A 13,265-nucleotide genomic window follows, 5' to 3' on the forward strand; every position below is an offset into this window, starting at 1 on the left:
GATAGTTCTATCTAATAGTATTCATTAATGCAGATTCTATAATCCCTAGCCATAAAAAACTACCAAGACAATTGGTTGGAAAGTTGGTGACCCCAGTGCGTATTTTATATATATAAAAAAAAAAATCCCAATGTTTCAGGCGAACTTTTCAGCCTGTAAAACGACTATCCTCAGAATTTATTTACTATCCTAAATGTAGTAGTATCTATAAAAGCTATTCATAAATGCAGAGTCTCTAACCCTTAGCCAAAAGGAAATACCAAGATAATTGGTTGGAAGATTGCTGACCCCAGTGCGTATTCCATGTTTCGGAAGAAATTTTTGGCCTTTCAGAAGGCTTACCCCAGAAATTCTTTACTATTCCGATGTAGCAATATCTAGTTGCTATTCATTGAAGCAGAGACTCTAATCCCGCCATGAAAAACCGCCGAAAAAAATTAGTGAAAAGTGGGATATCCCAGTGCGTATTTTATATATTTCTTTACTAAATGAATCCGATAATTCCACAGTACATGTTTCGGACAAAAGTTGTCGCTGATTAGAAATATTTAGCAGAATTCGGATACTTTCATATTGTATTATAGATAAATTGTTTCTTTTAGACAACTGGTCGAGTAAGAATTCCAAAGTTGCAATTTTTTGCTTTTTTCGACAGGTCACAAATGTACTTAGTAAACTGGGGCCTGGTTTTCGAAAGTATCATAAGATATGTCATAAGATATATCTTAGGACAAATTTTATGACCATCTTATGACTATCATATGATATGTCATAGGATGTAAATCAAAGCTGTCTTAAGATAGTCATGGCTATGATGCTCTTATGACTGTCACAAGTGGACATTATATATTTACGTTATTTTAATATTATATAAAAAATGTTAAAAAAATAAATAGACTGAAAAATAAGTATGACAATAATAATTATTATCATCAATATTATTTATGAATATTTTCTTTTTAATTATATGTTTAAATCTAGTTTGTTTATATATATAATATATTAAAGATATCCAAGTTCATGTATCATTATATACAGATTCAATATTTTATTGAAGTCTCACCACTTGTATATTATTATACATTAAGTGTTATTTAATTGTGATTACTTTTAAGTATTTGTACATCGAACACCCGCTTAACGAAATACCCGTGCAAATACGTTACTAAACTACTATATAAAAGAAAATAAATAATTTAGATATTTATTATACTCAATCATGAGTAAGAAAAGAAGCCCAAATTTTACGTCACAAGAGATACAGATTTTGACTGACGAAGTCGAGAAGAACAAGTCCTTACTATTCAGCCGACTCACAAACACAGCAACCAACAGTGCCAAAAAGAGAGGATGGGAGGCTGTATGCTCAATGATGAATGCAGTCAATGACACAGATCACCTACGAACAGTTGAAGAGATTCGAAAAAAGTGGACCTGTTACGTCAGCAGTACAAAGAAGAAGCTAGCAGAAAATAAAAGAGAGTCATCTTCAAGTTCCAGCATTTTGCAAGGTATGTACAGTTATGTTTTAAGCATAAACTACATGACAAATCGATCGATTGTTGATTGTGTAACATCCAGCGGCAAATATTTCAGGCAAATTGAAGGCGAGAACCAATTTTTATTGCTGTTTATTTATCAAACTTTAGGTTTTCTCCTTTAAAACTATTTATTGTTTAGACTTAGTAGACGGTATGAGGTTTGGTATTGTTGACGGCCTTATTTTGAGACATACTTACATCCATGTTATTTGAAATGTAATGGGTATAGTTGTCTCATAGGCAATCAAATCGTGTATTCTCGTTTTTGAAGGACTCTTGTGATCCATCAAAAACTATATCGTGAAAGGAAGGTAAATTGTACATAATAAAACAGTATGTGTGTCCTAAAAGAACTCATGGATCAATGTCCTGTCAAATTTCGATACAAAATTTGGGGTAAGGGAATTTCGATACAAAATTTTGTGTCACGGATCTTACGGGTTATATTGAGAAAACTTAGTTAACGAATCATTCAACAGCAGAGATCTTGAAACATCAATGATTTAATTTCTTTTCATAAATACTAACAAAATAGAAATAAAACACAAATTGTTTTATCTGCTCTTTATTTCAAAAGGACCAAATCAAGTACACCTTTTAGAGTGCGCTCGACTTTGGTGACTCAATAAGAGTTTTTTTTTTTAATTCTAAGGTTGTTCGGAACCTTTTGTGAACAATAAACGCTAGCACATCATAGAAACACAAGTGATTAATCTATGTTTTAGTAATCTCTATGAAATAAAAATGCTTTGCATGAAGTTTCCCCCTTGGTATATGTACACAATGGCCTATCTCTTTTATTCATTTTTGTTGTTGTTTTGATACTATTATAGTTTGAAAAGTTCGTACTTAACTGCCTACAGAAGGGGTCATAAACCTTAAAAGTTTATACCAATAAGAATAAAAGGTTGGTTGTGGTGTTAGAACGCACAGTTCATAAACATTTTTAATCTATTCATAACATTTCATTGATCCACGGAAAAAAAATCACATTATTTATAGAGGGCTTTTTTTTTTTGCTTACATGAAATGAAAATACTTATCTTATTTTGTTTCAGCCTTTCCTCTTATTTCGTCAGACGATGATGATGCTGTTGATGATGTGATAGTTACCCAGGATATGCCATCTTCAAGTAAAGTTGCAAAATTGGACATTCCAACAAAGAAAGTTCAGATGGAAAATGAAACCTTGCGCCTTATTGAAATTGAAAATGAAAGGTTGAAAGTGGAGAGAGAACGGTTACAGATAGAAAGAAGTAGATACGATCTAGAAAAAGACAGGTACAACTTAAAGATACAGAAATTAGAGATAGAAAAGGAAAAACTGGAAATGGAAAGGGGCAGAAGGCAACAGTTACAAATAGCAGAGCTATGCACAACACAACCAACCCTCTTTCAGATGTCTAATCCGTGTGTGGCTATCAATCCGTCAGAAAGCAGCTGTGATTTGTAAGTTTTGATGAAGTGTGTTTGTATTTATGTGTGTTATGTTATACGTGTTGTGTATTTAAAATGTATTCAATTTTGCATATCGTTGTATGATTTAGAAGGTATATCATTACCATTTACAGAATAAATTATTGATTATCGGTTGTTTTACATCAATGTCATTATTGAAGAAGTTAAGTCGCATAATGATAACATGAAAGTTTAGATTTGTGTTTGCATCTCCATATACTACATGTACTACTAGAAACTATATTAAAATTCAAATATAGAAAACAAGCAATGGTATTTGGTGTAAGCTTTAAAAGCAATAGAAATATTGAAAAATAAAAAAACATATTACAGAAAATGTATTTTATTGGGAAAAGCGTCCATTTATAAGTCGTCTGCGTACAGTTGCACCATCGTTCAGATGACAAACGTACTGCTGCCTTGTTATATGTCCACGGTCACAGTGATTTTCATCTGGAGGTAGTGGAATGCCATGGTTAATGCACATAATGTGGAGAACTGCTACACCAACGGTAATGTCACAGCTTTTTGTAGCTCCGTACAAAAGTGTTCCAGCACTATTGTCAATGCATCTGCACCTCGCTTTCAACAAACCAAAGCTGCTTTCCACAACACATCTTGCCCTCATATGTCCCCTATTATAGCGTTCCTCAGCTTCAGGACTGGCATTTAGCATAGGAGTCATCAACCATGGATAGCCACTATCCCCTAAAAGCCATCCAATGCCAATTTCTCTCGAATTAAATAATTCATAAATGTTTGAATTGGTCAAAATAAAAGAGTCATGAGTGGCACCAGGGTATTTTGCGACATAGTTTCAAAACTTCATACTGGAGTCACAAACTGCTTGCACGTTAATTGATGGGTAGTTTTTGTCTATTTACATAACGATGCCCATCCTCTGCTGGAGATTATATTCTGATGTGTGTGCCGTCAATGGCACCGACAATATTTGGAAAGTTGGTCTTTTCATAGAAACCCCTCATTATGTTGTGCAGTCCAGCCTGGTCAGTTGGCATCTTTATATAATTCCTGCAAACCCTCTTTAAACATGAGGTAACATCACTTGTAATTTTAGATACGCTAGGCCTGGATATATTGTGTACATCAGCATTGACCATTTGGAAGCTTCCAGTGGCATAAAACCTGAGTGCTACCATGATTTGAAATGATACTGGAAAAGCACGAGATCTTGCTATTGGCCGTGCTAAGTCGTTTTCAAACATTCTACAAAGTTCAAGAATCAATGGGCGTGAAAGTCTATATCTACGTACAATTTTATCATCGTCCATGTAATCTAGTGGGTTGTTTCTGTCTCGGAAGACCCTGTTTCGGCGTACATTTTCAGCTCGTTGTCGAATGTGCATGTAAACAACAGCCATATTCTTTCTGTCGTAACTTTTATGATAATCATAAGACCATCATAAGTCAGGTCGCGAGGCGTCTTAAGTTTATGATAAAAGTTATGACATATCTCAACTTATGACACTTTCGAAAACATATCTTACGACTATGACATGTCCTAAGACCATCATAAGACATGTCTTAGTCATAAGATACTTTCGAAAACCAGGCCCCAGGATTTTCCTTATCTGTCCACAAACTTAACTTGAATGATTGTTTTCATTTAGCAAATTAATTGTCCTACAACAACGGGAATATTATTACAAAATTTATTTATTGTTAACTTTATATACCACTATACAAACAAATTATTTTTTTTTATTTTTTTAAAATTTCAAACCTTTTTAGTATGGGTTACTGTTGATTGTTTGAGAGACATCTGCACATGTATACACAAGCAAATGTAATGTGATTGTCAAGTGTCAAGGATATGCTACATGTCTATCTTCATATTAAGCAAATGTTGTACCGTAAAGTAAGATTAAAACTCGTCGGAAAGATAATTTACCGTATATGTTCTATCCTTCGTAATCAAGTTCAACTTGTTCACCTAATATTTTATTATTAATAGTGAGATAACATCGGCTATATTGCGAAATGTGAAGTTAAATGATACTTCTTACTTGTTATCTTTTTTCCTAGAAAAATCATTTTATAACGTCAGACTCAAATTAATAACGAAACTTGTCGACACAGTTGCTGCCTATGGGAATGTCGATTGTTTGTTAAAAAACACTTCTGCCAAACGTAACAAATATGTCAGTCTAAAAACAAGTTTCTTTATAATGTCAGTTTCAAAGAACTTTTGTTTGAATCAGACTTTTATAAAGTAAGATTTTTCTATCATTAAATTTGCATCTACGTTGGTCATACGTTTTTATGATAGAAAGCAGGACCAACTCTATAAATTGTTTATTTAGTTTAGAATGAGGAATACTTGCAAATTTAACAAAAGTTAAATGTGTTCATAGCATTGCAAGACGAAAGTGACTAAGACTGTATAGATCTTTGAAAGTGACTAAGACTGTATAGATCTTTGAAAGTCACTAAGACTGTATAGATCTTTGAAAGTGACTAAGACTGCATAGATCTTTGAAAGTGACTAAGACTGTATAGATCTTTGAAAATTCAAGTATTAACATATGATTTACATAACTTCTGGAATAAGCAGTTTCATAATGCATTTCAAAAGTCAGCATTTTGTGGTGACATGACATATCATTGGTAAATAAGTTGTTCGGAAAATTTCTTCTTATACATTTTTAAATTATTCATAAGACTTAGGTTTTTCTTCCTACAGACATAGTTGGCCTATGTCGTATTTTGCACAATATCTTTGAACATTTGACTGGCGAAAAATACTTTATGATAAATTCAATCAGCAAATTAATTTTATACGAACGCCATGAATATGTCTTACACGCCTGACGTATCGATTTAAGGATGTCTGCTGCTCTAATTTAAAATAACAAGGATTTCATGTGGTTGCTTAAAATGAAAACAACTTTGAAATTTAAACAAAATAAAGTAATAAAATCAATAGTCTCGTGTGTAGTTTTCAAAATACGAGACATTTAGAAGATGGCGGGAAAAGGGTTTTCTTCAGACTTTACTATTTGTTAACATTGGAATTGTTTTTTACCCTTTAAACCAAGAAAAAATAACAAGGATTTCATGACAAAAAATTCAAATGGTCATAAATGATCTATTGAACAGATTTATGAAGACAAAAGTGGGGTCTCGTGTAAATTTTTTTTTAATACATTTGTATGGATAAAACCTGAGAAAATCGAAAATATGACAAGAATTCAAAAACATGACCAGCAGACATCCTTAAGAGCCATGTATCTTTGAAGAGATTGTTTTGCCGTTGTATTGAATATTCTACTAATGGTTTTTGATTGGTCCTTCGTATGTTTACCGTTTTTTCTTATTTGATATTGTTTTAATAAATGGAAATCTTCTGTGTACTGGAAAAATATGGTAGTGTAGTTTTGGGAATCAGAATTCATAGTTGTGAAAGGAATCGAAAAAAAACCTTTAGAAAAGAACGTTATTTATGTATAATATCCAATTATGTTTTTTTACACTGAGCTCCAGAAATACTGTGATATAAAAAAATATCGTCAGGTAACTAGTCAATCCGACAAACATAATATCAGCAACAATTACTGACAGGCAACATGAAACGATACTGGAAAGCATGTAATGTTGTTCAGGTATCCAATACATAGTAGATATGACTCTTCGTGGAGCTCATTCCATTGAATGACGAAGAATCTGTCTTTTAATTCATCCGTTAATTATTTGCTTTGTAACATTAACACGTTGTCGGTTGCTGTATATTCGGTACCATCATAAAATTATTTATAGATACTTAAATTGGAAAGGCACGTAATATATACCCTTTCAGTGATATCTTAATTATTTTCAAAATATGATACACCAAACTAACCAAAATTCATACATTTTTCTAAGAAAATATCAACTGATTCATAATTCCCCTGCAATTCACTTAAAATCTTATATTTCGTCTGAAAACTTAACTGAAAGAGCATATATGTTACGCACGGTATTCGGTTTAGTAATGGTAACGTTACTCGACGTCGTTTTTCTATCATTTCAAATCATTTCTGTACACAACGTGGCTGATTATATATTTTTGACAAACAAACTGTATTTCATCATAATCTTAACTTATTGCATTAAAAATGATTAACCTATTACATGATATTATTGTTTTTATCCGAAAAATTCGACGCCTTTAGAATCAGCAAATTGTTTACAAAAGTTTGATGAGGTCAAATTTTGTTGTTGATTTATTACCCTTCAAAAAACATTATCAAAATGTTTTCTCTCAAAATAATACCATTACACAGATCATGATACATGATTGTGTTGTCAATAGAAAATAGAATTATATATTTGATATATATATTTATCGGTCGTCCCACTGTCTATATCACTCTGTTCTGCTCTTAATATTATTCCGTATCATGTCTTTGTGACGTCAAATACGTTGACCCGGCCTTAATAACTTTGACCCGGACATATCAGCGACGTCATAATGTTTGAACCGACGTTAATAACTTTGACCCGAACTTATCAAGTCATCTTTTGTGTGCTGGTGAAACAAAGAAAACACTTTAGAAACACGCAAATATAGCCCGATAAATCGATTATCAGATTATCTGCATATTGATATTGTAAAATATCAGCTGCTTGACATTATATGAAGGCTTTTTGATCTCGTTCGCTACGCTCACTCGACAAAAAGCTTCATATTATGTCTCGCAGCTGATATTTTACGATATCAACATGCAGATAACCTGATAATCGGTACATATAACGCCGGTAACGTTGACGTTCCGTGCAAAAATTGTTCAATTTGAACGTTGTTACATTTTGGGGAGACACGAAAACCTTGCTGGAAATTGATGAACGATTTAGCGTTTCCTTAAAATTGAATGCTTAAACACATCTTGAAAAAAAATCCCATTTCACTAATAACATTTGTTTTCATAGTTAACTTGTCTGTAACAAATTTAGAATACCCTTAATTATCATGTAACGGGAAAATCTTGAACGATGGCTCTATGGTAACATTTACGGGAAACACGGAAATTACTGGAAAAAAAATAAGAGAAGCTATGTTAAAAATAAAAATGTTTTCGTAAAATTCAATAAAATCACATTTTCGTGTAGAGGTGGCGAACCTTTCATTTAATTTATGTGAAAATATTATAATATCGAAGTGTTTGCTTTCATTTTTGTATACTCGAATTTTCAAATCTTACAGCTCTATGAAATTTCAAAAATGGCCGCTATATTGTGAACAGACTAGATATTTATCGTGACCGTTTCACATCATAAATATGATCATATTATATCAAATCTGTATAAGTTTTATCGAAATCCATTCAGATATTTATATTTATTTTTTCGTTTATATTTGGATGGATGGTTCTTTTTACGTCTTACACGGCAAATATGGCACTATGAATACGGAATCATTTTATTTATTAAAATCAGGTTTTATTTAATTTCGATTCAAATAAAAAATACAGACAAGTTACTTTTTAATAATTCGTAGAATTGATTTGTTTTCGTCCTACTTAATTCATCAAGAAACGGAATTGAAACATAGACCGAATACCGTGCGTAACGTCATACGACACAGTTTTGATGCCATGATGATTTTTTACGAACATTTGCATACAAGCTATTTTACACCGAAGCATTTTCAAATATATAATAAAAAACATACCTTCATGTGCCACTTTAAGAGATAAACGGGTCGACATTTTAAACGTTTACTCTAAATTTCCGGTTTGTCTAACATTTCTATCTTTTAGATTGACACACCTTAATTTTTATTTCAACATATTTAAAGTCATAAGAAACCTCAAATTAAAAAAAACTATGCATATGTTTTTTATAACTAAATGAATAGTTTTCATTATACAACTTATGTACATATACTTTTTTCTGAGGAAAATTCTTTAATTTGTCCACATTTAGAAGAAGTTTACTTATTTTTAATTGCTTGCTTCCAGGAAGCAATTCGCGGACATATTTTCCGTATCCATAGTGACCCGAGCGTAACCCTCCTCGTAAAAATCCGGTGATCGCAATACGCATGGATCTGTCATTGAAATAAACAAATATCTGATTATACATGTTAAATATGTGCTCAATACCCATGTTTTTTGTGATTTGTTTACTATAAGGTGACAATCGGTAAAACTCGGCTTCAAAACACGGCATTTAATGAGCAGCCATATTTGTTTTAAATCATAACAAACAGAGAGAAAAAAAAATGACGATTATATGATATATTTGCGAAAATAATGATAAAATCGTGCACAGAGGACTAAGTTTATGTTATATGCATGCATTGGTTCAAGAATATGGATAAACATTATTTTTCACCACTCACTCGTTTCATATGACTTTAATATCAATTATATGATTTGTCTTTTAAATCAAATTATTGGAAAACTAGTTTTCAATAGAATGAACGTTATAATTATTTACAGTTTATTGTTAGTTTTTTCTTCTATCATGTCTTACAAATTGATCAAATGATGCGTTAGATTTGTAGGTTGTTTTAGTATTAAGTGCAGACCTACAAAATAATAATGATATGCCCTACAAATATTGTTCAAATTAATAAATTTACTCGTGCTGTTTCATTTACATACTGAATTAATGAAAAATAAAATTTTGAAAACCAATTAACCAATGTTACAAACCAATGCATTTTGCATATTCAACATTCAATGCATTTATTAATTAGATGAATCAGATACATGAGAATAAAATAAATTCATAATTATTTATGAAAAATGACGTCATATGTATGTAATTGCTATATAAAAAAAATTGTAAATCAAAGATATAAAAAAAGGTTTCTAATAAAACAAAAACTGCCAGTATATGATAATTAGAATAGCAAATTGGTTTTCGAATATGGATCGAATTGTTGTTCTCTTTTTGCTGGGTAACGTTATGCTAATATCGGTTAGAAACTAATCAATTTGTGGTATATTCTGATTTCGACCGCACTAGGAAAGTTATCTGCTTGATTTTTATATAATTTGTTAAAACAGAGAAAATTTGATTGCACATTAACACAAACTGTAAACTTATGATACGTTTTTTTTTATATTACTATCATTTGTATAGACACACATTTTTTTATTTCAACTGGTAAACACAAGTGGATCTTTGTAAAAACGTTATGAAAATCTTCTCCACATAAATATGTTCTTTTAAAACATGTACAGCAGTTCTTTGGAAATAATTTTTTTAACAAAGTTTCAAGTTTTTTTTTTTTAATATACATTTTTTCGGTATATTTATCGATTTAAAAATAAATGTTGACTTTTTCATTAAAATTGGTACAAATAATCTTAAACATAATCATACCTTATGCTCTTTATAAAGAGAGGGATCCATGTACCCGTTTTCAAGTTAAAAATTAGTTTGTATCATAAAAACAGTCAAAATATGCATCTTTTCCCGATATGTCACAGTTTGACCACGTGAAAATAACGTTTTGCGTTAGCAACGTAATTACCACCTCTGTAACTGTATAGTATGCCCTTAAACATTCCTTTGGTATCTTTAAACTCTTCCTTTAGGGGAAATATCATATATTATGGTTTCTTTCGGTTCTTTCTGTGATGTTGTCGCACAATTTATGACTGTTCTAAATAGTATTGGTATTCCTGATGAAGGCAGTAACATATATAATATAATATTTCTACGATAAAGTGGTGTGTATGGTTTGAACTAAACATATATGACCGAAACATGAATTGCCAAATTCGATTCTATTTTGAATCCATGATATATCTACAAAGGAAACGCACTAAAAATATTTATTTTGGGTTAAATGTCGACCGTGCAAGGACCAGTCAAGGTCGTTTAAAACTTCCATCATCATCATCATCTCAAGAAGAGCAGGAATTATATGGTTGTGTAATTATTCAAAATACAAGACAAGAAAGATTTGCTCTGCAAGTTCAAAAATTTGATTACTATATACTAACATGCTATCTGTTAGTCGAAAATTAATTATCTCGGGCTTTTAATGCTCAATTTTACTTACTAATATTTAGAATAAATCGGAGTTTAATCGTTATCAATTGAATACAACGTGACAAAGGTTCTACTAGTAATATTGCTTTTTGTTCTTAAATTTTTCTTAATTGTTTTTTGTTTTGATATTTAGAAAATAATCATAAAAATTCTACACCGTATATAACTATCGTTGATAGCAATTATGTACAATTCTCCAGAGTTGTTCAACATATTTTCTAATTATAAATATTCTTTTATTCTACTTATATTGCGAATCAAGCGAGACTCGATTGTGTCGTGGTATTGCGGTCAGGATATACATGCTAAACATGCTAAAGTTGTATTGGAATTTTAAAGTTTTACATTTTATTCCACTGTGTAAAATGTAAACATGGTAAAATAAACAAATGTACAATTTCAGTCAGTCTTTTTGGTGTAAACATGTCATACATAGATCATTCCGTAAAACGTTTTGAATGTCCTTGATAACTTACAGGTGACGAATGATTAGACATAATGTATTTCTCATTTTTGTCAGCTGTTGGTAAACATGGTTAACATAGCATGATTCTCCATTGTTAAGCCAATCTCAAAACGTTCCAAAAATAAAGTTATTTTTTACACAATAATATCTTGTGACTAAGCAAAATTTCTTGCAATTCATTGGAAGGATAAAAAAGTTTCCCTAGGTCACCCCTTTTTTTCTGTTTCAGATTGGGGTTTTTTTTTGTGAATTGTTTTTGTATCCTGTAGCTGGTTTCTATACAACACTCAAATCTTAAGAGATATTTTCTGCAATTGGATGACCCTTTTATTGTGGTAAAATAAAATGAAAAAGCAATGTTCAGACAGATTGAGGCCGTATGTTAACTTTCCTCAAATATTTAACAGACGATATTAGATATAAATTGTAGGTACATTAAAACATTTGGTTTTCTTAACTATGTTTTATTCAAATAAATGTTACAGTTAATCAGCTATGGCAGTGTAAGTCATATTTTAACTAACTTGGGATAACAACACACAAAACAATTGAAATTAAATCATTCTGGGATAGTATATAAAAGATCGGAATGGTATATAAAAGATCGGAATGGTATATAAAAGATCGGAATGGTATATAAAAGATCGGAATGAATGAATGAATGATTAAAGGATTTTTTTTTTAATAAAATTATTTTGAAAACTGATTTTAAATAGAACGAAAGTTTCAATGACTTAGTCAGCTAATTCTTAGTTTGCTCTTCTATAAAATTGACAAAATGGCGCGTTATATTTGTAGGTCGTTTTGGTATTCAGTGCAATCCAAAATGATTTATAGTCTGTCCTAAAATTTTAAACGAATTATCGATAAAATTGATTATATTACTCGTGCTGTGTCCTGTACATACACAATTTATGAAATACGTGGTAGTTATTATTAAAAAAAACAATAAGCCTATACAAAAAACCAATGCATTTGGCATGTTCAACATTTAATCTATTTAGGAATAATCTAAATCAGATATATTAGTGTAAAACAAGTTCATAATCATTAATGAACAATGATGTCATCTGTAATTGCTAAATAATTAATTGATATCACAGATGTAAAAACAAAACGTGTCTTTTGAAACAATAACTCGTTAATATAATAGTTAGAATAGTAAAATTGATTTTTTAATGTTGGTCGAAACATTGTTCTTTTTTCTATTAATTTGCTTGTTACCCTAATGCCGATATCGGTAAGAAACTAGAAACATTTGTCAGTTCGACGGCACCAGACACGTTATCTGTTTGAGTTTTTATATTATTTTGTAAAATAGGTGGAAACATGAATGCACATAAACACAGACAATAAACTTTAAATAGACTGGCAGCGTAAACAAAAACTACAAAAAAATAATGTAAGAATACTCACCTTGTTTAGCAGTATTAGAACATTCTGTAAGGGTAAATTAAAAAAAAGGTCTACACTCTTGTTAACTGTTAACAAGAAAGAAAGGAGTAGGCCGATTTTGGCCCCAAATTTTAGTTTCATCTAACGAGATATTTAGGACACTTTTTAAACACTTAAGTGTCTATTTTAATTGATTCGATTAGTTTATGCTAAAGATTTTAACTGATTCAGTCATTAAAAACGCTCCGATTGAAGCTTAAATATGAAAAATCTATCAAATATGCCATAAAACGTCACTTTTCAGATGGTTTTCGTCAAAAATGAAAGTGGCCGCATCCGTGTTCATCCTCAACCTTTATATATGTTATGTATTATCATCAAATACAACTTACATT

General features: G+C 30.9%; 1 protein-coding gene across 1 annotated transcript; it reads left to right on the top strand.

Moving 5' to 3' along the window:
* The first annotated feature begins 1,208 nt into the window (after positions 1-1,208).
* Positions 1,209-4,571, top strand: LOC139490545 (myb/SANT-like DNA-binding domain-containing protein 4). The gene is made up of 2 exons (XM_071277365.1): positions 1,209-1,511; positions 2,600-4,571. The coding sequence occupies exons 1-2, from the start codon at positions 1,220-1,222 to the stop codon at positions 2,992-2,994; spliced, it is 687 nt and encodes a 228-aa protein (XP_071133466.1). The 5' UTR covers positions 1,209-1,219; the 3' UTR covers positions 2,995-4,571.
* Positions 4,572-13,265: the final 8,694 nt, after the last annotated feature.

This window comes from Mytilus edulis, chromosome 10 (assembly GCF_963676685.1).
Source record: "Mytilus edulis chromosome 10, xbMytEdul2.2, whole genome shotgun sequence".
Classification (NCBI taxonomy): domain Eukaryota; kingdom Metazoa; phylum Mollusca; class Bivalvia; order Mytilida; family Mytilidae; genus Mytilus; species Mytilus edulis.